This window comes from Danio rerio, chromosome 23 (genome assembly GCF_052040795.2).
Source record: "Danio rerio strain M-AB ecotype USA chromosome 23, GRCz13ab, whole genome shotgun sequence".
Classification (NCBI taxonomy): Eukaryota; Metazoa; Chordata; class Actinopteri; order Cypriniformes; family Danionidae; genus Danio; species Danio rerio.
This window is the reverse complement of record NC_141043.1, coordinates 40762001-40789506: the sequence shown is the minus strand read 5'-3', so window position 1 is coordinate 40789506 and position 27506 is coordinate 40762001. Positions and strand designations below refer to the sequence as shown.

Genomic DNA, 27506 nt, shown 5'->3' with positions numbered 1-27506 from the left:
GTCTTCCGAGTTTTTGAACCTTGCTTTTTTTTTGTTTGTTCATGTTGCCTGCTGCCTGCCTGTAATGACTATCTGCGTGTTTTTTCGACCACGACTCTGGATTGCCCATTTATATCTGTTTGCCCCTGTGTTGACCATTGCTGAACTGATCTCTGTATAATAAACCCTGCGTTTGGATCCGCACTCCCTATTGTCAGCATCAACTTCACATTACAAATACCTTGATGGCGCTTGGGTGCCAAACTCCAATAAGCGTGATCAATTTCAGGTTGGGCTGACAGGACATCTTTCATAGTTTTAAAGAAAATATCCATCATGAATTTCTAATCTGAATCCCCACTAAAACAGACTACTTGAAGATTCCGTTGCTTCAAACGAGAGACCAAATCATCGACAGCAGACCCTAATGTAGCATTTAAATCCGACACTGTTGTTAATTCGCCTTTTAACGAAGGAACTTCTTTCTCCAACTAAGTAATCCTGCCGATGTGACCCATCTCCATCTCTGATATGGTGGCAGCATGAGAAGCCAAAGTACCACGAATGCCATCTAAAGCTGTTTGAAAAGTGTACAAGGAAAAGTTCAGCAAAGCATTATATTCCTCTGTTAAACTTCACCTTGACTTCTTAAGCTCTGACATGAGCACCTCTGCCGTTAAAGGAACAGGCACTGCCGCCATATATCCATACATATGTTTAAAAGTCTCGGCCTGGAGTTTCGTTGTCTGTGGCACTGCCAGGTTTTTTATTCCTGCCCATCCCTGCATTTCTTTTGATTTGTTTTTCGTTTTAAATATTGTCGAATATAAGAAATGACTGCTGCAGTTGACACAAACTATGGAAAAAGTTGGAGCAAGCACAACGTGCGACCTCAGGCTACATTGTGAAACCGGAAGTCCAGCCTTAATTAGGTTAATTAAGCAAGTTAGTCCCACAGTCCAAAATACATGTGGTACAGGTGAATTGGGTAGGCTAAATTGTCCGTAGTGTATGAGTGTGTGTGTGTGTGTGTGTATGTGAATGTGTGTGTGGATGTTTCCCAGAGATGGGTTGCAGCTGGAAAGGCATCCGCTGCGCAAAAACTTCCTGGATAAGTTGGCGGTTCATTCCGCTGTGGCGACCCCGGATTAATAAAGGGACTAAGCCGACAAGAAAATGAATGAATGAAGCAAGTTAGTGTGTTTGCAAATGATTGAATAATGCATAACATTGTTTGTTTTTGTATACAATCGAAAAAAAGACATTACTTAAGGGGGCTTATAATATTGACCTTAAAATGGTTTACAAAAAAAAAACTGCTTTAATTCTAGCTGAAATAAAACAAGTAAGACTTTCTCCAGAGGAAAAAATATTATAGGAAATACTGTAAAAAAATCCTTGCTCCGCTAAACATCATTTGGGAAACATTTAAAAAAGATTAAAAAAATAAATAAAATCACAGGAGGGCAAATAATTTTGACTGTATGATCGAGTTATGAGCTAAAATGAGTTTGTGAAGTTGAAATTACAAACGGATTTTTCCCACCTACAGGAATTGGGATTGGTGTGGTTGATGTCGGATACGAGCGACGTTTAGCAAATCACTTGGGCGCACATCAGACTCCATCCATCCTTGGTGTCGTCAATGGAAAAGTCTCTTTCTTTCATTACGCTGTCGTCAAAGAACACTTGATACAGTTTGTAGATGACTTGCTGCCACAAAGACTAATTGAAAAGGTTAGTGATCATCATCATGCACTCCTAATAGTGTACTATAAAAACATAATATGTATCACTGAGCAATATAGAGTCCCCATCAATATACTGAGGTGTTAGGACCAACACAGACCACAGATTGAGCGCTCCCTGCTGGCCTCACTAACATCTTTTTCGAACAGCAACCTAGCTTTCCCATGTGTTCTCCCATCATGGTACTCATGGTGCAGCTCTGCTTAGATTCAGTGGGTGACCATGTAAGAGTTGCTGAGAGCTAGCTGTCGGCAAAATGTTAAGTTATTTCACTTTACAGCCATTGAAAATACCCTCAAACATACCTACAAGAAGAAAAAGTTTATATAGCATTTAGAGGTTATTGCATCTGAACTCTTCAAATGCAAATTAAAGGGTGAAGGTCATACAGAACAATTACATTGAGTGTTGAGATATCCCTACTATAAATTTTCTCTTCTGGACTCAAATTTCTGATTTGTGGGTTTGTAGGTTACAGATAAGAACAACCACGAGTTTCTGAAGAGCTGGCATGAGCTGAACAAGCCACATGTACTCCTGTTTGACCAAGTGCCTTCTGTTCCTCTGCTTTATAAGGTAGAGTTGGTCAGCAGCCTCCACAATTGTTGTTCTTTTGCCAATACACTATTAAATAATGTTTCGTTCTTTCTTTATTTCCAATAGCTTACAGCGTTTGCCTTCAAGGATTATGTGCAGTTTGGATATGTAGATCAAGGTCTTTCTGAGACTGCTGAGCTGCTCAGAAAGTTCAATATAAACACTTATGCGCCGACCATGCTGGTTTTCAAAGAGGACGTGGAGAAGCCTGCCGACATAATACAGGTATCAAGTTTTTAAAGAGCCATATTATGCATTAAAAAAGGTCATATTTTGGGGTTGGGGGTCTCCAACAACAGGCTGATATGCATGCAAGGTCAAAAAACACTTTTATTGTATTATAATATGCATTAATCTTACCAAATTATCCCATTGACTCCCATATGATTCATTCAGCAATTGGTTTGTTCCCAAAACCCTCCTTTGCATGAGGCTAATCTGCTGTGATTGGTCTGATGACCTAGTCTGTTGCGAGTGGTCATCTGCGTTCAGCGTGAGACAGAGAGAAATGCTCAGCACGGCTTATCAACATTGTTGAAGGAGTCAGAGTGCTGAGTGTATGTGTGAACCCAATGCAGGAGTGCATTAAAGCAATGCAGTTTAACACTAGCATATTGCTCTATTCTTCACCATAAGTAAAAGCAGTGACACACAATCAGTATTAATCAGTGGCAAAAGCTGAACTATTCTGAAACTTGACTACCATGTGTAAGAACAGCTGACGATGGCCATGGCAATGACAAACGGCAGTGGCTCGTAAGATCACTAACGCATTTAAATTTGTAAACAAATCAGCACGCTGCGCGTTTACAGCATAGTTTTAGATGCAATATGTAAATATAGAGTTAACCAGATACAGTACAAGTGGTTACAATTAACAAAACACAATTAATTGCATATTTTGCAAGCTAGCGAAAACAAGGAGGCAATCATTTTAATCGCACTTGCTTACACTTGTAAAATGGAGGAAGAAACTGATCCATGAACTGTGTACTGTAGAGTTCCTGTCAAGCTCTGACAAAGTCCTATACATCACTAGTCTTTTCTGATCCTTCCTTTAACAAACTGTCGACGAATCCACTGTTGTAGGGTATATTGTTGCATTAATCACCAAAACGTTCACTCATCTTCAGTCATGATCAGTCCATAGAGGCGACAGAATAGAGAGGGTGGCGTCCGCGACACCTCCCTCACCACCCGCGTCCTCTGATATATGTCTGTGCCTAGGGAGGCAGAATAGAGAAGGTGGCGTCCACAACACCACCTTCCTCACCACCCGCGTCCGCTGATATATTTCTGTGCCTAGGGTGGCAGAATAGAGAGGGTGGCGTCCACGACACCACCTCCCTCACCACTCGCGTCCTGTGATATATTTCCGTGCCTAGGGCGGTAGAATAGAGAGGGTGGCGTCCATGACACCACTTCCCTCACCACTCGCGTCCTGTGACATATTTCCGTGCCTAAGGCAGCAGAATCTAGAGGGTGGCGTCCGCGACCTGATATATTTCCATGCCTAGGGCGGTAGAATAGAGAGGGTGGCGTCCATGACACCACCTCCCTCACCACTCGCGTCTTGTGACATATTTCTGTGCCTAAGGCGGCAGAATCTAGAGGGTGACGTCCGCGACACCTCGCTCACCACCCGCGTCCTCTGATATATTTCCGTGCCTAGGGCGATAGAATAGAGAGGGTGGCGCCCATGACACCACTTCCCTCACCACTCGCGTCCTGTGACATATTTCCGTGCCTAAGGCGGCAGAATATAGAGGGTGGCCTCCACGACACCACCTCGCTCACCACCTGCGTCCTCTGATATATTTCCGTGCCTAGGGCGGCAGAATAGAGAGGGTGGTGTTTGCGACACCTCCCTCACCACCTGTGTCCTTTGATATATTTCCGTGCCTAGGGCGGCAGAATAGAGAGGGTGGAGTCCACGACACCTCCCTCACCACCCGCGTCCTGTGAGATATCTCCGTGCCTAGGGCAGCAGAATACAGGGTGGCGTCCACGACACCTCCCTTACCTTCTGCGTCCTGTGAAATATTTCCGTGCCTAGGGCGGCAGAATATAGACCCCCCCCTCTCTCCCCAGTCTACACTTTAATAATGGGTCACTTTCGTTTTCACTTTAGGGTTGAGGGCGGCGTGATCGTCCTCTGCCTAGAGCGGCAGTTCAGCTTGCTCCGGCCCTGGTCCCACACACACTTGCAGTCTGCTAGTGTCTGAAGGGAAAGGCGTGTTCATGTTTTACCTGATCTGGCACTTCATATTCGGTATTGTTTCGTGTCAAGGTCAATACGAACTGGCAAAAGATACGAACAAATGATGAAAAGAGGTTTTGTGCAAGCAAACATTATTTACAACATTACTACCATTAATCCACATAATCAGCAAACAGTCTTGAGCACTTTTTGGAACTCCATGATGCAGGAATATTTGTTTTGGAAATCCTGGTTATATGACATGTTTGACAAGAGATTATTTTTGTGTGCACCTCTTTGAATTAACAATTCTTCTAGGCTAAAGGGATGAAGAAGCAGATAATAGACGAGTTCATCTCCAACAACAAGTTCCTCCTGGCTCCTCGTCTGGTTAATCAAAAGCTATTCGACGAGCTTTGTCCTGTCAAACAGTTCCATCGACGCAGGAAGTAAGATGTCTTTGTATTGCATAAAAATGAGGAGATGATCAGATGCAACTCTCCATATTCCAAATATCTACAATGTTATTTTTATACAGATATTGCATTCTACTCATCACTGGTGAAGACGAGTCCTACATCCCTGGAAATGAAGCCTTCCTCTTGCTAGCCTCTGCTAATGCTAATGACGTACTGCGGTTTGCATACGTTTACCATCGACGTCAACAGCCTCTATGTGACATTCTGCTAAAGGACAAAGATGACACAGCACCACAGGTAGACCTTCTCTCCTATGGCCAGTTTAGTTTATGTTGAACAATATGTTGTTTTTTTCACCTATAAATTCGTTTTTGATGGTTTTTGTGTAGAAATGTTCATTACTTAACTTTCTATGAGCATGTTTTGATTATAACTGCAGATCAATGATCTTGATCTTCAGCAGCACATGTAACCTCCTGTTACAGTAATTCGGTATAATACAAAGTATACAAAGTATAATCGCAATATCGGCAAAATCTCATTATAATCGCATTAAGATGGTCCAAGTATACGTACTCACTGACCCCACTGCACACTTTATAGTGCCATCTGTTGGTCAAACGTGATAAATCATCAATCATAGTTGACTAAGATGACTTTAAAATGTCTTTAATTTCCTACTATACCTTTTTAAATGATGTCTATTAAAAATTATCGTGTTAACATGAGGCAAAGTATAATCGTAATATTGTCAAAATCCTATAATAATCGCATTAAGACAGCCCGTGTAAACGTGCTCATTGACCACACTGCATACTTCAGTTTACAGCGCCACCTGTTGGTCAAAAGTGATAAATCATCAATATTCTTTGACTAAAATGACTTTAAAATGTCTTTAATTTCTTATTGTAATTTTGAAAAATGGTGACTATTGAGAATTATTGTGTTTACATGAGGCAAAGTACAATCGTAATATTGCCAAAATCCTATAATAATTGCACTAATATGGTCCATGTACACATACTCATTGACCACACTGCATACTTTACAGTTTACATCGCAATCTGTTGTTTGAAAGTGATACATCATCAATCATAGTTGACTAAGATGACTTTAAAATGTCTTTAATTTCCTACTGTGCCTTTTTAAATGATGTCTATTAAGAATTATTGTGTTAACATGAGGCAAAGTATAATCGCAATATTGTCAAAATTCTATAATAATTAAGACGGTCCATGTAAATGTGCTTATTGACCACACTGCATACTTTACAGGTTACAACGCAATCTGTTGGACAAATGTGATAAATCATCAATCATTTTTTTAATAAAATGACCTTAAAATGTTTTTAATTTCATATGGTAATAAAAAAATAATTATTGTGTTTACATGAGGCAAAGAACAATCGAAATATTGCCAAAATCTTATAATTATCGCAGTAAGGTGGTCCATGTAAACATACTCATTGACCACACTGCATACGTAACATTTTACATGATAAATCATCAATCCTTTTTTTAATACAATGACCTTAAAATGTAGTTAATTTTCCTATTTTATCACTATTTTACATGTCAGTTTTATACAAGTCATCAGCTCAGATGTCTTTGTTTTGAGCAGGTGGTGATTTTAGAGAGGCGCAACGGGGCTGGAAAGATTCTTTATAAGCCGTTATTGGGAGGATGGAACGGCAGTAAGGAGGACAAACACAAACTCCTGGAGGAGCTGCAAAGACTGCAGAAAGATCCCTCCATCCTCAACTACAATGCCATCCTGCCAGAGCTCAACAATGAGTTTGCTTCTGTGAGTCTCTCTGGGATTTCTTTTCATAGAGCGTCTTTAATTGAGAAGTGAGAACCTGACCTACATGCCCATTTCAGTAGCAAATGTGATCCATCTCAAAAGTATTTTGAATTTGCCACATTCTACAGTTTCTTGTATTGTTTATTGTAACTGAGATCAATTCTGCTCGATTTCAGATGTTTTTAGTGAGATGGATTTACACGGCATATGATTACTTGTCTGAAATTATCGACGACCTTCTTCATAATAACTGGTAAGAGAGATGATTGACTGCTATACTCCGCCTCCTTAGTTACTGTTGCTAACGAAACATCCCCTGAGAATGGACTTGAACTGGTTATTTCCTTAAAGTTACTATTGTGTGAGCTGGAATTAATTGAGGCTATGTAAAAATGGTAAATGGAAATGTGCATTTTTTTACTCGATGTTTGACATGATCTAAAACAAAGCGAGGGCGGGACATAAATTAGCCCCTCCCCTTTAAAATAAAAAAGCCAATAGCATTTAGTTTTTATCACAGACAGTGAGAGCAGTTCAGCTCAAGCGCATCAAGCCAATAAGAAGCATCTTGAAGGGGGCGGGGCATGTCAGATACTAGAGAGCATTTGATTGGTCAGAAGATTTGATGAGAAACTGAAGTATGAGGTGATGTAAAAAAAAACTGTAGTTCCATTTAGGCGGAGGTGACAAACTGCAAGCTTTAGATGTTTATAATGTTTTTAAATCTTCTAAACGCAAATTTTGTCACTGTTTTGTAGCACACTGGCTTATAGAGATCCTTAAAACTATCATACTGATAATAACATCTAAAAAACATTGTTTTTTTATCTCACTGGACCTTTAAATTTGCTAGTAACATAATTTAAAAAATTGCAACTGTGAATGTCAGCAGGTGCTAAGGTGAGATTGGTCAGTAGTATTTCTAATATATGAATATTTCAAACATCATAGTTATTTTTGGTTGTTGTTTGTTTGCAGGCGTGAGATGATGCCCCTTCTGTCCTTGATATTCTCTGCACTCTTTATTTTATTTGGCACTGTAGTTATTCAAGCTTTCAGGTGAGATTGGGTGCATTTACAATTTTGATTTGTCTTTTTAAATGGGAAATGCAGAGATATTCAACACTGTTTTTTGCAATTTCAGTGACTCAAGTGAGGAAAAACAGCCCAAAATGAAAGTGAAAGAGACAAAGAGCGAGAACGGTTCGCCAAACACCTCCAACGCATCCAGGTTCTGTATATTACACATCCTATTGTGTGCCATTTTGTTTAGTGATAGTTATTCATAAGTCATTTGTTTATTCTGAAGTGTTAAATTACTCGCTGTTCTTTAGCTAAATTCTTTAGGTCCCACAAATTGAGTTTTTTTTCTGGTGAAAACTTTTAAGCATAATTTTTTATTTAGTGCTGCCCTTCAAAACACAGAAGATACTTTCATGTTTCCCCATAGATATAAAATTCACCTTGATCTTCAAATTTGAAAATGCAATGGTTTTCACCCCTATATTTAAACAATACTCCATGTGAACTTTTTAATGTGATATGTCTTATGTAAATGCCACAGTACTAAAAAAAACATGCATTTTGTGTAATCCGTCTTATTTAGGTAAAATGATTCACAATTTACACATTCAGCAAGCCATATGCAAATTTTTCACCACAACTGTGACTCTTTTTTTTTTAGAATACAAGAACCCTCCATAGGCGTTATGCATTTTAATCTGTAAAAGCTGCTTATTATATGGCCTTTCCATAGTCATAGATAGAGAGTTGCGACAATGGAAGTCCAAAATACTCGGTCATGATGTGATTTGTGTAGACTACTAGTTCCAGAATGTGCTTCAGGGTTAATTCAAATAATGTTAGATAATGTTAAACATACAGATTTTATTTATTTATAACTACCTTTCCAAAGCGCTAAACCAACCATCTTCAGCTGTAACTTGGCTGGGAACTATTGCGAGGCTTCATGAACTGCCATTGCTGTTAAAAAAAGTTCAGACGTTTATTTTTCTTCGGCTTAGTTCCTGATTTATCAGGGGTCATCACAGGAGAATGAAATGTCCTGGTTGCGAACGTAACCCACAGTCCCCGGATAGGGATCGTAGATGTGTGTCTGTTATCAGACACACGTTGTAGTTCCCATGAAGGGGAACACCAACTACTGAAAAAAGTTCAGTTGGAGTCAATGGAGTTGTCACAACTCTTTATCTATGGCTCTGCCTACCACAAACCCCAAAAAGCACAAGAGCCCTTATTTTGCATTAGAAAGGGTGATATTTTGATTTTGGGGGTCTCCAACAACAGGCTGATATGCATGCAAGGTCAAAAAACACTTTCATTGTTTTATTATAAGCATGTATTTTTATCTAATTATCCTAACAACACCCATATGAATCGTTCAGTGATTCATTTGTTCCCAAACCCCTCCTTAGCGCTAAGCTAATCTGCACTGATTGGTCTGATGACCCAGTCTGTTGTGATTGGTCGACTGCATTCAGCGCTCACCACGGCTTATCAACAGTGTTGTAGTCAGAGTGCAGTGTATGTGTGAGCATTCCTGACAACACTTCCGTTTTTTCCAGGAGTCTCTCGTATTTCAGACGCCACTTCCGCTACCCTCCCGTTTTGTTATTTCTCCCGGAAAACTCCACTAATTTCCCCCACATTTTGGTATTAATTCCCTGTTGTAAGCATGTAGACTGCTTAAGCACTAGTCAGAAAATTGACGGAAAACAGCACAAGACTGGGCGATGATGCTGAGGTATTTTTGCAAAAGTAAACCTCAACCACTTCTCTTTACAGTCTCATCTTTGGGTAGGGAAAATAACACTAACTTTCCCCTCACACTTCAGAGCACAGCGTCTTCGCGACATGATTCAACTGGGGTCTGCCACAGTGTTGTTCTTCTTGCTACTCTGTTTGTGGACGGGGCTGGGGTTTGCAATTTTTCCGGCACACCGGCAAGGCTAAAGACTCGTTATCAAGATGATTCATTTAAAGCACTATAAGTTGACTCTTATAAATGAATCAATAGTTTTAAACACTGTGCACTTTCAGATTTAAGCCTTAGCTGGATATTTCACTTCACTTAGAGCTGTGTTACACACTACATGGATGGTTACTTCCAAAAACCCATAATAGGGGCTCTTTAATAGAGTACAACCAGGTTATACCCATGTCATCATACAATTATGTGTCCTTGTAAACCACAAACAGTACATACAGTTGTGCTGAAATGTTAATTCATTCATTAATTCGTAATTATTAAAACAAAAATTGCAATAATTTATACTTTTTGTTTCGCCCATACCTTCTTTACTCAGTTATTTCTATGTTTTTAGCAATTCTGGGGTTAATGTTTGCTCTAACTGAATACACATTATAATTCTCAACTGTTCTACAATAATTTGAATGATTTTTCTTTTATTTTCTCTCTAGCAGTCGGCCACCAAAGAAGAACTTTGTGGAGGTGACAGAGTTGACTGACATCACTTATACCAGTAACCTGGTGAAGCTGAGGCCGGGTCACATTAATGTAGTGCTGGTTCTTACTGATGGCACCAAAAACATCCTGCTCAGCAAGTTTGCCAAGGAGGTTTATTCATTCACCGGGTGAGCCTTCATTATACGCCGTAGAAGTGACATGGAAACAACGCAAGGTCTCGTAGTATATCTTTTGTTATTAACTACATAACTACATAGGAAGAAGCCTTTAGTGGGGTAGAACATGTACTTATTTTGCTCACCTGGCTTTGAAGGGAATTAGCAATTTCTCTCCAACTTTTTTCTTTTTTGACCCGGTTGTGATATTGTTCAGATGACACGTCAAACAGACACGGGTGCTCCTGACAAATTTACACTAGTTTTCCCTCCATTTCTTGGGTCCAAATAAACCGAAAAGAAACCCTTTTAACTTCTCCCCCAACCTACCCATACTAGTGTTTGCTGCTCTCTCACGTGGCTGATGTTTTTGATAAAAAACAATAAAAATTACATAAATAATGAAAAAAAATAATGAAAAAAAATGAAAAAAGTATAGTATATTTATATTATAAACAACATTTTAAATGGCATAGATTACAGTTTCTACAAAAATCTGAAGCAGCCCAATAGTTCTTATCATCGAAAAAACTATTAACAGTGTTTTGAAAAGCAACTGACATTGAAACCTTTAAATGAACTTTAAATTGAAATTTTAACTACATTTATTCATTTTGAGTTTATTTGTATAAGCGCTTTTCACAATAGTTAACCATTTTGTATTAGGAACTACTTTCTTCTGCCATTCATTCACATCTGCAGCTGACGTCAGAACAGCAGAAGCCGTCACTAATTCACCAACGTCGATTTAGAGCTAGAATTTGAATAGTTCTCTATAGCGTAATGTAAAGCAGCGCTTCTGGTGAGTGACCAGATTATAAGGCTGAACAGGACATGAAGTGCCATCCGTCACAGAGATTTCTCAACAAACAGCTGTTGTGTTTGCGATAAGGAGGGACAAGGCTGAATCCAGCTTCTTATTCGCAGCTTCTTATTTACTCTATCTGGTCCACCTTAAAAACCACGAGGCTTTCGTTTTTCAGCTTTTCAATTCGCGCTCAGGAGAACACACTGAGCAAGGGCTTATTATGCTGTTCTGGCGCCTTCTTTTGGATAGACAACGTAAACCCTCTTTGGCCGCCTACAAGCTCTCAGAAATTGTAAATATTTTGAAATAGGCACTATTCTTACAAATAAACTGCATAATTGCAATCTAAAAACTACATTCTCAACTAAAAAAGCCTTAAAAGTATATTTGTTTGTCTAACAGCAGTAATATTTGTTAAACTGTAGTGTCTGCTTGTTGCTGGCTTTATGTCGGTGGAGTAATACACAAAGGGTAAAGAGGCTGTACGAATGCTGATATTACTTAAATAAATCACGGCTATCAGCCAATCAAATTCGAGATCCAGACGGAACTTTATATATATATATATATATATATATATATATATATATATATATATATATATGTATATATGTATATATATGTATATATGTATGTATATATATGTATACAGTATATATATATGTATATATATATATATATATATATATATATATATATATATATATATATATATATGTATGTATGTATATATATATATATATATATATATATATATATATATATATATATATATATATATATATATATATATACATATATATGCTGTATAACAGAGGATATATATATAAACAAAGTTATTATGTATAAACATTTAATAACTAAACAGTCACACTGCTAATGCAATGAAATCATATTTGGAGAGAAAAACAGCTGATGAAACAAAGACAGTTATGAAATGGCCTCCACAGAGTCCAGACCTAAATATTATATACAGTATGTATAGGCAATAGTATAGGCATATGAGATTCACCTGGAGAGAAAAATAAATCATGCTTAATCTAAGGAAGAACTTGATAATAAATAGCACAAAATTTCAAAGAAGACTCAATGACACCAAAGTGCTTGGTGCTAAAGCGGTCACGTTGACAAGACGTTTGATCCTAGTATTTTGATTCCAAAAGTAATTTTGTTCTGAATATTGTGTACATATTTCCCTTATTTTCTGTTTGTATATTAAAGGTATAGTTCACCCTGAATAAGGAACCTGCACTTGCTCAAAACCTTTTAGATAGATAGATTTGTGCAAAAGTCTTAGCCTCCCAAAGCTAGTGGTGGTCTTTTGCATGCTACTGTATGCTTCCTCTTCCTCACAGGAGTTTGACGCTCCACTTCTCCTTCCTGAATGTGGATAAACACAAAGAATGGATGGCAGCGGTGCTGGAATTTGCCCAGGACGCCATGCAGATCGACACAGATGAGGATGAAATGGGCACTCGTAAAGTCGACTACACTGGCTATGTCCTAGCGCTCAATGGCCATAAGAAATACCTGTGTCTCTTTAAGCCAGTCTACACGGGAGAAGACTTGGATGGAAAAGCAGAAGAGGAAGGAGGAGTATCGCGATCCAGAAAAAGCACGACACGTTCTCGATCCACATCTCTTCAGATCCACCACAAACTGGACCGACTCGGCCTATGGATGGAGCGGCTGATGGAAGGGACTCTGCCCCGATACTATGTCCCAGCCTGGCCCGGTCTGGATAAGATCACCGTCAATAAATAAAGCCTCGCTGAAGCTAGCTTGCTAATGCTGGAGCTAATACTCAAATTGGTTTAAAAGCACCAAAAGGCCTCGGCGAATGCAGGCTTGTTGCCGCTCGGAGTGCAGATGATGGCGAGTGACTTTCGTTTAGCGTTAGAGGAAAGAAAAGTGGTTAAAAGTGCTTGAGTTCTACATTGAAACCTTACATATTAAAACTAAAATACAGTGGGGCAAATAAATATTTACCACGTCATGTTTTTTTCTGGGAATTATATTTCTAAAGGAGCTGCCGATGAGGAATTGAACCTGGTAAAATTTGGTAAAAACCCAAACTATACAAACATAGAAATAAAACAAAACAAACAAAAAAATGAGTTATGTGTAATAACAATGCAATGACACAAGGAGAAAGTACTGAACTACTGAAATCTATTTAAAGTTTATATAAAAGACTTTTTTGGTGATGACCAAACTTCTGAGAGATTTCAGCTGCTGTCTGGGCTTTCACTGCCTTTTTACACCTCCCCTTCTTCATGTGTTCGATACTTCGTCCCTGCATCATTTCATTTTATTACATTTAACTTTATTTGTAAACTAATTAGATTTGATTTCTTTGCATATATAGATTTTTTTAGCAACATCTGGTGAAAATTTCAAGTCAACAGCAGAGGTGTAAAGAGTACCTGAAAACCTCACTTGAGTAAAAGTACAGATACCTTACTGAAAAAAATACTCCATTACAAGTTACAAGTCACCAATTCCAATAAGACTTGAGTAAAAGTATTAAAGTGTCCAAATTTAAAAGAACTTAAGTATTTTACTCATACTGAATGAAGGCTCAAAGAACACTAAGAAAGGTTTTATTTATTAATATAGAAATTAAATTGAACACCTCAATGTTTCAAAATGGCAGAACAAAATAAATTAAAAAGAAATAGAACAAAAAGTCCCTGTCAAACTCAAATGTTTAAAATGGCACAAACAATTAAAAAAGTAAAAAAAGCTGACTTTCATGTGATTTACCCCACCGTCTCAAAGGGGGGCAATACTTTTATTTTGAGTAGTTTTTCAATTGATTAGGATGTTTTCTCTGTATTAAAATTAAACACAGAGGAGCCGTGATATTTTTCAACCTGGTACATTACATATAAATTCAATAAAAAATACATCACAAACTCATAGCTAAATGCACTTGATGCAAAATGTATAATCTCAGTAAAACATTTATTCACGTTGCACAAAAAAAATGAAGCTAAAACAGTCATGTCATGTCGCAGTGGTTTTTGCTATTTCAGTAACTGTATTAAATTCACTTAATTCACATTAAATTAACATTAAATACACTCTTACTCCACTGTGTTTTCTCAAATTTTACAATAAATTCTTAAAAGCACTTATTCTCGTGGCAAACAAAGTAGACACTGCATCCTGTAAGAGCCATTCTGCATATCAGCAAATGAAAACATTTCTTTCAGATAAGGCCATGGATGGCCATCAGTGCTGGCACTGCTTGATGTGCCGACTTCGGCTTTATCATTTGCTGCAGCCATGTCGCTAATTAAACACCTGGTATTTGGCACGCTGCTAATTCACGTTCACTTGATTTAGCTCATAAATAGTATACAGCACCTTCAGCAGCCTGCAGATGATGATTTTGCCTCGTCCGCCCAACAAATTAGCCGTGGTAGATAGAGATGCCGACTTGTCACGCACAATCACAATGTAACGAGTAACTATAAGCGTCCGTTCAAATGTAGTGGAGTAAAGAGTACATATATTCAATCAAAAATGTAGTCAAGTAGAAAGTAAAAGTTGCTTATATTTTTAATCCTCAGTACAAGTAAAAAGTAGCCAAACAAATACTTAAGTAATGTAACGAAGTCCATTTACTTAAGTACTTTACACCACTGGTCAACAGTGTATTGGGAAATATGTTTTCTGAGAAAAATGGTGACGTGTTCAATACTTATTTCCCCCATTGTATACTTCGGGCTTTGGTTTTTGGAGATATTTACTAATAGAGGACTTACAGTCAGTTTGGGTGTTTACACTGCAAAAAAAAATGCTTTTTAAATTTAGATTTCCTTGTCTTGTTTCTAGCCCAAATATCTTAAATCAAGAAGCATTTTCTAGACACACAAAACATGTCTTGTTTAAAGAAATAATATGCCAAATTTTTTATAAAACATGCTAAATAATCTGCCAATTGGGTAAGTGAAATAATCTTGTTTGATTTTCCTTTTGACATAAGATTATTTAGCTTGCCCCATTGGCAGATTATTTTGCTTGATTTATGGAAAAACTCACTCAATCTTGACGTATTATTTCTTAAAACAAGACAATGCTTTGCTAGTCTAGAAAATGCTTCTTGATTTAGGATGTTTTGGTAACACTTTACAATAAGGTTCATTAGTTAATGCATTTACTAACAAGAACTAATCATGAACAACACATGTACGGCATTTATTAATCATAATTGAACATTTACTAATGCATTATTAACATCCAAGTCCATGCTTGTTAACATTAGTTAATGCACCATAAGTTAACATGAACTAACAATAAACTACTGTATTTTCAATAACTAACGTTAACTAACATGAACAGATCCAGTATTAAATGTATTGTTCATTGTTTGTTTATGTTAGTGAATACATTAATTAACATTAACTAATGACCCTAATGATATTTTTGCAGTGTAGTGCATATTTCAAAAGGCTGTTGGTTGAAAACTAAAAATATTAAGCTAGCGTAGCTTTCAATAGTCTACATTTCCATTCTACAAATGACACTGCAACATGCTGCTAGTTGAAAAACATAATGTAGCCTAACAAACAAAATCACTGTAGAGACTTTTAGTCATAACTGTTTACTCGTGACGATGCTGTGAATTTTTGTTTTATATTTTTTTAAGAGACACTTTTTCTCTTTTATTTGAATCCCAATAATCTACAAAAGTGCCCTATTTTATTTTTTAGGTAAGGTTTTATACATTAACTTTAGTTAATGAGTTGAAATGATTTAATATTAAAACATGATATTGTTTATAGGTAATATATCAGTTTATGGATAATATATCACTTGATTTAATAATTTTTCACAATACAAATACTACATTTTTTTAACATTCAAATGGCTGATGCCTAATGCATTACCTAATTAAAGAATTGCATAAACTATATTTAACATTAGTATTTAACCTCAAAGTGTGCTTTCGCTATTATTACATATTTTTTGCCTATAAATAATATATAGGCAAATTATAATAGTATAATAATAATAATCCAATTTTGGTCTTTAAAATAAAACACAAAATAAATAAAACAAGACTAAAACACTAGAGCTAAATTAAGACTTTTATTACATTTGTAGAATTTGCTTGATACAAACATTTTCTTTGTAAACAATGGTGAAAACAATAACTCTTTTAAACATTTGAATTATATGCTTTTCTGCTCTTCTACTAAACTAATTTCATAAATTATGACTTTAACTTTAAATCTTCTTTGTGCACATTTTGATCAAGTTTCTTAAGCCCTGTCCACACGAACATGGGTATTTTCAAAACCACACTTTTTTTTCAACTCAATTTTTTTCACACATAAACAGAGTATCAGGTGACTGAAACTTTCTAAAAACTCCAGCCAGGGTGAGGATTTTCTAAAACTCATGGTACAGTGGTGTCATGTGGACACTACAACCAGAGTTTTTGCCTCATGACGTCAACGTGAGCCGTTTTCTACTTTCTGATTGGCCAACACGGCCAAGTGTACACCAAATGCGAATGATATAAATGAGGCAAATTCCCCACGTTCGCAGAAAACACTGTTTGCGTAATCAGGGTGCCTGCAGGGTCTTAAAAAGTCTTCAAAAGCAGCATTTAAGGTCTTAAAGTCTTAAATTCACTGAAATAATGTCTTGTAGGACTTACATTTTAATCGGGTCTTAATTTTCCAATGTCCGTGTATTGTAATGTACTGTAATGCGTATTTATATAGAGCATGTATTGTGTATGGCCATACACCCAAAGCACTTCACAATCATGAGGGGGTCTCTCCACACCACCACCAGTGTGCAGCATCCACTTAGATGATGCGACAGCAGCCACAGGACAACAGCACCAGTGCGCTCACCACACACCAGCTATTGGTGGAGTGGAGAGACAGTGATAGAGCCAATTTGGTGGATGGGGATGACTGGGAGGCCATGATGGGTAAGGGCCGATGGATCGAATTTGGTCAGGACACCGTGGTTACTCCCCTACTCATTATGAGAGTTTAACGTCTCAATTTAACGTCTCATCCGAAAGACGGCGCTCACTGACAGTATAGTGTCCCCTTCACTATATTAGGGCATTAGGACCCACACAGAGCACAGTTTGAGCGCCCCCTGCTGGTCTCACTAACACCACTTCCAACAACAACCTAGTTTTCCCATGTGGTTTCCCATCCAGGTACTGACCAGGCTCAGGCCTGCTAACCTTCAGTGAGTAACTGGTGTTGACTTGCAGGGCAATGTGGCTGTAGTCACATGCAAAGCTGCTCAATCAGGTTAATGCTCATCCAAACCCCAATAATCCAGCTCAATAAAACATTTAACAAGGCTCAATTTATAACTAATATCATAATAGCAATTTTTTTTAGCTTTTTAACCAATATACCATACAGTTTGAGTTCACTAGTTTGTGTTATGTATGTGTATATATATATATATATATATATATATATATATATATATATATATATATATATATATATATATATATATATATATACATATATATATATACATACACAAAGTTGAAGTCAGAATTATTAGACCCCCTGAATTATTAGCCCCTTGTTTGTTTGTTTTTCCCCCAATTTCTGTTTAACGGAGAGAAGATTTTTCACAACACATTTCTAAACATAATAGTTTTAATAACTCATTTCTAATGACTGATTTATTTTATCTTTGCCATGATGACAGTAAATAATATTTGACTACATATTTTTCAAGACACTTCTATACAGCTTAAAGTGACATTTAAAGGCTTAACTAGGTTGGTTAGGGTAATTTGGCAAGTTACTGTATAACAATGGTTTGTTCTGTAGACTATCAGAAAAAAATATAGCTTAAAGATGCTAATTATTTTGTCCCTGAAAATGGGATTCAAAAATTGAATCCCAACAAAACAATTAAGACTTTCCCCAGAAACAAAAATATTATCAGACATACTAAGACAATGTCCTTGCTCTGTTAAGCATTGTTTGGGAAATATTTTAAAAAGAAAAGAAAATTCAAAGGGTGGGGGCAAATAATTATGACTTTAACTGTATTCTGTATATGTTGAAAAAATGACTATGTATACAACTAGGGGTTGTTTGCTTTGACACATTATTTAAAATATGTGGCTAAGTAATAACTAATTTGATTGTTTTTTTGACGGGCAAGTAAAAAATTTTTCCTCTAGACCAGGGGTGTCAAACTCAATTCCTGGAGGGCTGAAGCCCTGCATAGTTTAGTTCCGACCCTGCTCCAACACACTTACCTGTAGGGTTTAAACAAGCCTGAAGGACTCAATTAGTTTGATCAGGTGTGTTTAATTAGGGTTGGAACTAAACTGTACAGAGCTTTTGGAACTGAGTTTGACACCTGTGCTCTAGACCAACCAGGCCATTTGAAATCAAAGAATCCTTAGCGTTTAGCCCTCTGATACTGTGTTCATAATGGTCTTAAAAGGATCTTAAAATGTCTTAAATTTGACTTGGTCAAACCTGCAGAAGCCCTGGTATTCCGTGTCGTTTGCACTGCGGGACAGAGTGGACAGTAATCCACCTCTGTTCTCATGTTTGCATTGACTTGTATGCAATTTACTTGTGAAAATACTTTTTTTCCCCAGCAGTGGACCCAGCATAAAAGTGTCATTATTATACCGCCTTTTGGTTTAGTGTGCCCTTAACTGTGCACTTTGCCATTTTCATGTGGACAGAAATTTATTTATTTATTCTTAAACAAAGAGGGGAAAACTTTTATTAACAAGAATACCCATGTACATGTGCACAGCCTTAGCATTGCTAATTCTTGTGGTGGAAACACTAGCACAACATTACAGCAATACCTGTACAATATGAGCCAAATGCTTCAGTCACAAGCTGTAAATAGTTACATGATTATATTAAATGTATATGTGACAACATCACATTGGTCTGATAAATGTGTAAGTGAAGATCTTCATCAGTCACAGTCACGTTCAGCTTTATAGTGCAGCTACTTTATAAAAGAGCAGGACAAGCCTTAAAGAATGACAAATAGTGCCAGAATTATACATCGTTTGCCGTTGGAGTTTGCATTCAAGATGTGCTGTGTGACATGCAAAACTTAATCGTAAAAAAAAAAAAAATTGATTGGACGCATTTTCTACTATGCATTTGATTTGTTTACCTTGTTCTGTTTTATTTAGTGCATTTATTACATGTGCACGGTGTGGGTGAGTTTAATCCACTCTAGTATCAAGTCTTCCATTATCAATAATACTTATTTATTCCAATGGTGTTCAATGAACATTCATTACACTTGATGCAGTATTGATATTGTACTATATTAGCATTTTTATTTGTTTGTTGATCCTTGAAGATAGTCAGCATTAATAACTCATGCCAGATTTTCATGGCTTGATTATGAACAGTCATTAACTTTATGAACATTCGTTACGCTTGATGCAGTGTTGATATTGTACTATATTAGCATTTTTAGTTTGTTTTAGCAATGGAGAATATCTTAAATTTAAGATAGTCAGATTAATAACTCATGCCAGATTTTCATGGCTTATTTATGAACAGTCATTACACTTGATGCAGTATTGATATTGTACTATATTAGCTTTCTATCATTTGTTTCATTTAGCAATGCACTGGAGAATATCTTAAATATAAGATAGTCAGCATTAATAAATCATGCCAGATTTTCATGGCTTATTTATGATTAAATGTATTTCATGCGTATGTAACATTAACACTGTACCCATGTGTCAATGTAACCGATTTATGAAAATTGTTCTAAAACTAAATGATTGAATAAATGTGATACTTTATTTCCATAATATTGTGCGGTACGTTTTATTTCATTTCCAACCCTATTTTTTGCAACCCTATTTAAAAAGAAACCTTTTATTTAAAGGTACTGGTTTTTAAAAAACGTTAATAGTGATTTGTGACCATGAATCATGTACAGATTATAAATTCCACTGTGTATTTACCTGGAATATTTCATGATCATCTTAGAAAAAATAAAGCAATCAATAGTATTTGACTTTGGGAAGGACGCACATCATCTCAAAGAGGAGGTTGGCACCGAGCAAAGCAGTGTTTCCTATGAAGAAACAAAAAAAGGCTCAAATTTAGACTAAAAATTAAAGGTATAATCAAATATTCTGCTTGCATGTATTATTTTAAGTGAATTTTATTTATAAACTAATTTCGAGAGGATCACGTGCTTATAATTGCTTGCAGCCGGCCCCGCATTATTCAATTTATGATTCAGCAATCAGACGATTCCTATGCCACTATAAATACTCTACGATCCATATAACAGTCATCTTCGTTTTCAAGAATCCCCCCTTCCACCTCTACACCTCCTCCTTTTCTATATAGATGGCACGGTAGCCCAGTGGTAAGCACTGTTGTCATAAACTTTTTTTATCAGAGTGTTTATACTGAGGTCTGAATAACCCTTTAACTGGATTATTTACAGAAGGGAATGCATTACCTGTGGTGTCGTAAGGTGGAGAAACTTCAACTAAATCGCAGCCCACAAGATTAAGACCTCGACAGCCTCGGATGATTTCCAGACCCTGGACGCAGATTTCAAAAGACATTATTCTTTAAACAAAACTTGCAAAAGAGCTGAGATAGCACAAATCAGACACATCTCTAGTTTAAGCATTTTTAAACCAAAGTTAATATTAAACTTTCATTTGCAAAGTCTAAGGGCTGCTCAAACATGAGCCTGAAATCTTGGCTGTTTCCCAATTTTTAAACTTCCTATAGCAGGTGTTTTAACAACAAGCAAGAGAGTGCTTGGGGGTCCGTGAACTAAAAATATATTGTGTATTATTATTACTACTATTATTATTGTTATTATTATTTATTAATGTATATATATATATATATATATATATATATATATATATATATATATATATATATATATATATATATATATATAACAATAAATTAAATATAAATTGTTTAATCAAATAAAAGAAACAAACAATACAATTACATTAGTATAAAAATGTACATTAGTAAAAATAATCATACAAATAACTGTATTAATGTAATAGAATAATTATATAAAACTGGTACAAAATAGGTAAAGATAAAAAATTATTACATAAAATTCTAATGAATATTCAAATTGTGACTACAAAAAATCAACTTTATTAAAAAACTTAATAAATAAATGGAAAATGGATTAAAATGAAAAATAAAAGGTTAATATAATAAAACATTTTAAAAATATAAGTTGATGTGAATGAATAATGAACAAATAAACAAACAAGTAAATAATAAATAACAGAACTATAGGTTGAAAATAAAATAAATAATGCAAATTAATTGATCCTGCATTATAATCCTACATTATAACTTGGTTAATCCTACCTGAATGGGTGTGAGACCAGCAATCTCAGGTGTTCCTGTGCCCGGAGCAAACGCAGGGTCCAGACTGTCAATGTCAAAGCTCAGATAGACTGGACCTCTTCCCATCTGAGAGCGAACCTCCTCCATCAGCGGGACCAGAGATTTGTGCCAACACTCCACAGCTTCCACCACACGGAAACCCTGAAAACATCCACAATTATTTAAGAGGTGTGGTGAAAAATCTTTCTTAAAATGCATCGCTATCTTGAAGAGTTTCTAAACTTAGTTTTTAAGCTGACATTTAGATTTTAGCTGTTAAAATTAGCCTAGAGTACCATATGCTGTTAAAAACTAACCTAGAGCATTGTCTGCTCTTAAAAACTAGCCTAGAGCGTCATCTGCTATTAAAAACTAGCCTAGATAGAAAACAAACTTTATTGTTTCTTGTGCCTGAATGCAATAAACTCACCTTACACAGTAACAAATGTTTAAAATGTTTTTCAGCTAATAAACTGTAAAAATAACAGGAAAAATATGTTGTAAAATACCGGCAGCTGTGGTTGCAAGAACTTCACCGTAAAATGTAAGGTTACAATGTGCAGCACAGAATACTTTTTGATAAACCGTAAATTTTATAATTGAAAACTTTGTTTACAGCAAAGTTCTGTTAAATAAAACAGATGTATTGTACAAATGTTTACAGTAATTTACTTTAAGAATAGCTGCTGTGAATGTAAATTCCTTTACAGTAAACTACTGTTTATAATAAATATACTGTGTAAACCTATCTACTAGAGATCTGCGCGGGACTAAATTTTGAATCCCGCTCCCGCCCGCACCCACCAGGTTTTAGCGTGAACCCGACCGCTTACATTCAGCATTTGTTGTCCCGCTGCCTGACCCACCCCGTTTTCTATAGCGTTTAAATAGCGGGCGGGGGGTGGGGGGGGGGGAGAACAAAACCGAAAACCAACCAGCTATACAGAGTCCAGACAGCCTATGCCAAGCTGTCTGTATAAACACACACACACATAAGCACCAAGCACACAGACAAAGCTCTCTCTCTCTCTCTCTCTCATTCGCGCGCGCACACTAACGCACACACACAAGCACACACACAGGCAAAGCGCTCTCTGTGCGCGCACACACACACATACACACACTCACAGCAACAAACAAGCTACATACACGTGCTCACTCGGAAGTCGGGAGTGATATTGCTAGACGGCCCGATCCCGTCCCAAATTAAACCCGTTACCGACTGCTCCCGCGCTTTATTCGAAATTTATTCTGAATAAATGCAGACCAATGCAGACCTGTACTATCTACATTCTATTTCTGTAATAAACATAATACAACAGTATGAAATATAACAGTATTTTATAGTAATGTCCAGTTTTACGAAAAATCACCAGCAGCTGTAGTTGCCAGAACTTTATAGTAAAAAACATTACAGCGGTTTGCCACAGATTTTACAACAGTCAAGTTACGGAAATTGCTAAACTAATAAATACAGTCTACAGTAAATCAAGCAAAAACTATCAATATTAATAAAGCACATTGAATTGCCACGGTGTATGAAATGTGCTATATAAATAAACTTGCCTTGCCTAAAAAAAACTTAAGCACTAAACATGACTGACTAGACTCAAAATGTTAAAGGGCACCTATGGTGAAAAATCTACTTTTCAAGCTGTTTGGACATACATGTGTGTAAGTATAGTGTATATACTGTCATATTGGGGTGAAATAAACACACCCAGTCCTTTTTTTTTAATTTAACAACAAAAAAATGGTGGACCAATTGGAGCGGTTTTCAGATCGACCGCAACTTTACGTAGGAGTGCGGTCCCCCCGCCCACCAATATTGATTGACAGCTGCACGCATTAACATGTCTCCGTACTATTGCATAAACTCATATCGACAAGACAGGACGAGCGCAAAGCAACCGGGAACAAAAGGTTTGTTTCAGTTTGCTAGGATCATCAATCATTATCAGACGTGATCAAGAGTGAGTTTTACAAGTTTAACATGTTTTAAAACGTGTGCATGTGTGTAATGAAGTACAGCGATTCACTTCATCAGCACAGCCGCGTGTCTCTCTCACTGTCTCTGTGTGTGTGTGTATCTGCGCTATGTATGTGTGTGTCTGTTTGTCTACGCTATGTATGTGTGTGTGTGTGTGTGTGTGTGTCGCGCTACGTGTCTGTGCTATGTGTTTGTGTGAGTGTGTCTGCCTGTCTATGCTATGTATGTGTGTCTGTGAGTGTGTCTGCCTGTATACGCTATGTATGTGCCTGTGTGTGTGAGTGAACTCATTGTTGTTGGTAAAATTCTTACTGTAGTATTTCTCACAAACGTTACGTTAGATCTGCTTCCTGAGGCAGCCAAGGGCGTGTTGAGGCATGTTGCTGACAGGCACGTGGGATTGGTGGGCGGGGATGACTCGCCTTAAAGGCCCAGTGCAAAAAAAACAGCAACAACCTTTTCCCAGCTATAATACAGACATTTCAAACAGCTATAATAAATACTCTGATGGGTGATTTGAGCTGAAACTTTACAGACACATTCTGGGGACACAAAAGACTTATAATAAATATGAAAAAAGGGGTAACCTATGTGCCCTTTAAGACTGACCAATCAAAGTCAAGTATGTCAGAAAGATGTGTATGAGTGTGTTTATTGGTGAATGCATGATGATACCTGTCCTCGGCTCCACTCATAATTATCTGGAGAATAACCGGATCCTCTGAGCCCGATCTGGGCAACCCTCTTGCAGTCCAGAAGACCCTCATCCACACAGCGTCTGAAAGGCGTCCCGTGACCAATCTCCTCCCCCAGAATCATGTCACTAGTGTCCGCATGGGCATCCACATGAATCAGACCTACCGGACCATGTCTGAACAGCAGAAACAACAGCATTTCAGACTGAATATAAGTTAATAAAGCAAACAAAAGGCCTTTCGTAAAAAAACCTCTCAGCAACAGCTTGAAGGATCGGGTATGCAATGGTATGATCTCCTCCTAGAAATCCAAGATGAGTGGAAAAGGAGATTCAGCGTATGCATATTAAGAAAAGACTGAAAACTTTAATATCTGTGTAGTTCTCACCCAGGGTTAGTGGGATGCAGCCGGTGGCCACGATTTTACGGTAAGCCTCCTGTATTTTTTTGCAGGTGTCCTTCAGGTCAAAGAGGTTGACGTTAATGTCACCGATATCTGCCACTTTGATTGATTCATATGGAGCTGCTCTCGTCCAGCCACAGTATGCCCTGATCATAGCAGATTCTGCCCTGATGTGTCTCGGTCCAAACCTAAAAAAGGTATAAGAATTCATTAATGCTTCTTACAGAATATTTATGTATGAATGAAAAAGAGAGAGAAAGGTCATGAATATTTAATCGCAAACGATTTAAGTTTAACAACCTTCTGTGGAGAACATTTTAAACATTTCTGGAAGAAAATAGCCGTGTAATTTAATAGCCAGCATTTCATGAATTCTTCATAGTCAATTTTATTTTACACTTCCATAATGCACAAATGTTCAGTTTTATTGGAAAATCTAAATAAAATACATAAAATGAAACTAATTGTTTTTCTTTCATTGATAAATCTATTAAATGTATTTAAATTAACTATATATAGTAAATACAGTATATTACACAACATAAGCACACACACACACACACACACACACACACACACACACACACACACACACACACACACACACACACACACACACGTACATACACAAACATTAAACATCACATTGTGTAACAATAACCATATAGAAAAACATTATTATATTATTATAATATATTATGTACTATATATGTATACATGTTATATACATACTGCAATATTATATTATTCATATATTAATTATTTTGAATATATTTTTTATTACACTTAGGGCCCCACACTGCAAATAATGCTTATTTTACTTAGGTTTTTGTCTTGTTTCTAATCCAAATATCTAAAAATTCTTATATCAAGAAACATTTTCTAGGCAAACAAAACAATGTCTTGTTTTCAGAAATAATATGCCAATAATCTGCAAAATACAAGCAAAATAATCTGCCAATGGGGTAAGCAAAATAATCTTGTTTTTCCTTTTGACATAAGATTATATTTCTTACCCCCAGTGGCAGATTATTTTGCTTGTTTTAAGGAAAAAAACTCACTTCAGTTTGGCATATTATTTCTTAAAACAAGACAATATGTTTTGCTTATCTAGAAAATTCTTCTGGATTTAAGAATTTTTAGATATTTTTACTAGAAACAAGACAAACAAATCTAAGTAAGAAAAGCATTTAACTGAAATCTAAGCATTTTCTTTTGCAGTGCAGGACATCTGGGGGCCCCCAATAAATATTAATTATACTTATAAACTATATATAACATCATTTTCTATAGTAAGAGTCAAATAATTTTTTTTTACTCAATTAAGTGTTATTTTATATACAATAAAATAATAATATTATAATAATAACGTAATATTATGTAATAATAATATTATAAAAAAAAACACCACCATCAATCATGGAGTAGTCGTGCAGTCAAATTACAAAAAAAAATTCATATTATTTTTTGTTGTAAATTCATTTTAAGTCATCTAATTATTTAAAATGTGAAGTTTACATTGAGATAAATCGACGTAAAAAAGAAGATTTAGTAGTTTAAAAAAACAGCTAAGTAAATTAAATAAAAGTAGAAAGGGTGCATTTCAGGACTTGGGGCCTGCTGGAGTTGCTTAGGGCCCCCAAAATCACTAAATCCTACCCTGCTTGAAAGACATTCTCATTTCAGAACATATTCAGATTAATCTAGTTCATGGTACTCAAACTGGATTCCTGGAGGGCCGCAGGTCTGCACAGTTTTGCTCCAACCCTAATCAAGCACAGCTTATCCAACTAATCAAGGTGTTCATGATTCTTTTGAACACTCGATTATTTGGATCAGCTGTATTTGATTAGGGTTGGAGCAAAACTGTGCAGACCTGCGGCCCTCCAGGAATCCACTTTGAGTACCATGAACTAGTTGAATCATTTTATAACTAACATTTTGTATTCTACATAGCTTAAAATAATATTTCAAGATGCAAAAAAAATTACATAAATAAAAAAATGTGAAAAAAAATTAACAAAGGAATGCTTAAAAAAAGAGGCTTTTTTTTGAAGAAATTTCAGATGGCACTTAAGAGTTATTTGCATCTGAACTCTTCTGCATAATTATAGGCTATTGGTTTATCAGAAAATTTGACATAACAACATATTTGTAACAACATACAATTAGACATATTACAAATAATTGAAATAATCCTATTGAAACTACAGTAGTCAACATTCCAAGTAAATCAAAAATATTTTTCAAAATTGTCCAGGGACTAGAATCAGTGGGTGATATATTTAGAATAACTTTGATGAAAGGTGATCTACTAACTATTTCCAATGATGACTACTGTATTGTTAAATATAAATTCGCTCTTCTGTTTGATTAGCATCCAATCCATTGTTTTGCTCTGTGCGGCTTTACCGTGCACCGGGCCGGTTGGACGTTCCGGTGTCAATAGGAACCCCTATAAACGCCGCGTCCAGTCCGTCCGCGGTTTCCTGGAATGGCAGTTTGCACATAGTCGCGATTCCGCTGACCCGAGCCACAAACTCCGCGCTCGGTGGAACATTAAAGCTTTTACCGGACATCGGCCGTCTGAAAGACACATTTACACTGCTCTGATCTCCGTCAAGCTTTCCACATTTCCCCAGTCTCTGCGAAGCGCATGCTTTCAAACCCTGAGATCCAGCAAACAGCGCACGACTTTTATTAGCGATTCTGATCGAGGAAAACATGTTTAAAGCAAACTCTTGCAGCAACTGGAGAAAACAAGAACGCAGAAAACAAGTTTGACAAACGTGTTAAACGCAAGTTGTATCTGTAAGTGCCAGTCTTGGAAGTGAACTTTAGCCACAGGCGTGAAGAG

General features: G+C 36.6%; 2 protein-coding genes across 4 annotated transcripts in view; one reads left to right on the top strand and one right to left on the bottom strand.

Annotated features, from left to right (window-relative positions):
- Nucleotides 1–13666, top strand: part of dnajc16 (DnaJ (Hsp40) homolog, subfamily C, member 16) — a 19921-nt gene extending 6255 nt beyond the window's left edge. Inside the window, exons 5-15 of one of the 2 annotated variants that reach the window (XM_087307614.1) lie at nt 1532–1716; nt 2200–2304; nt 2392–2550; nt 4844–4974; nt 5064–5241; nt 6565–6747; nt 6924–7000; nt 7726–7806; nt 7892–7978; nt 10192–10362; nt 12514–13666. In XM_087307614.1, coding sequence (XP_087163740.1) covers nt 1532–1716; nt 2200–2304; nt 2392–2550; nt 4844–4974; nt 5064–5241; nt 6565–6747; nt 6924–7000; nt 7726–7806; nt 7892–7978; nt 10192–10362; nt 12514–12922 — 1766 coding nt within the window. In that variant the 3' untranslated portion in view covers nt 12923–13666. Of the gene's footprint in view, nt 1–1531; nt 1717–2199; nt 2305–2391; nt 2551–4843; nt 4975–5063; nt 5242–6564; nt 6748–6923; nt 7001–7725; nt 7807–7891; nt 7979–10188; nt 10363–12513 lie in introns of both variants that reach the window. The other variant, XM_087307613.1, reaches the window with a different exon arrangement.
- Nucleotides 11993–27506, bottom strand: agmat (agmatinase (putative)). 2 transcript variants are annotated; one of them, XM_087305801.1, is made up of 8 exons: nt 27062–27492; nt 24635–24837; nt 24499–24547; nt 24227–24422; nt 21544–21723; nt 20648–20732; nt 20139–20251; nt 11993–12538 (listed from the first exon to the last, which is right to left on the bottom strand). In XM_087305801.1, exons 1-7 carry the CDS (start codon nt 27373–27375, stop codon nt 20178–20180), a joined length of 1101 nt encoding a protein of 366 aa, XP_087161927.1. In that variant the 5' UTR covers nt 27376–27492; the 3' UTR covers nt 11993–12538; nt 20139–20177.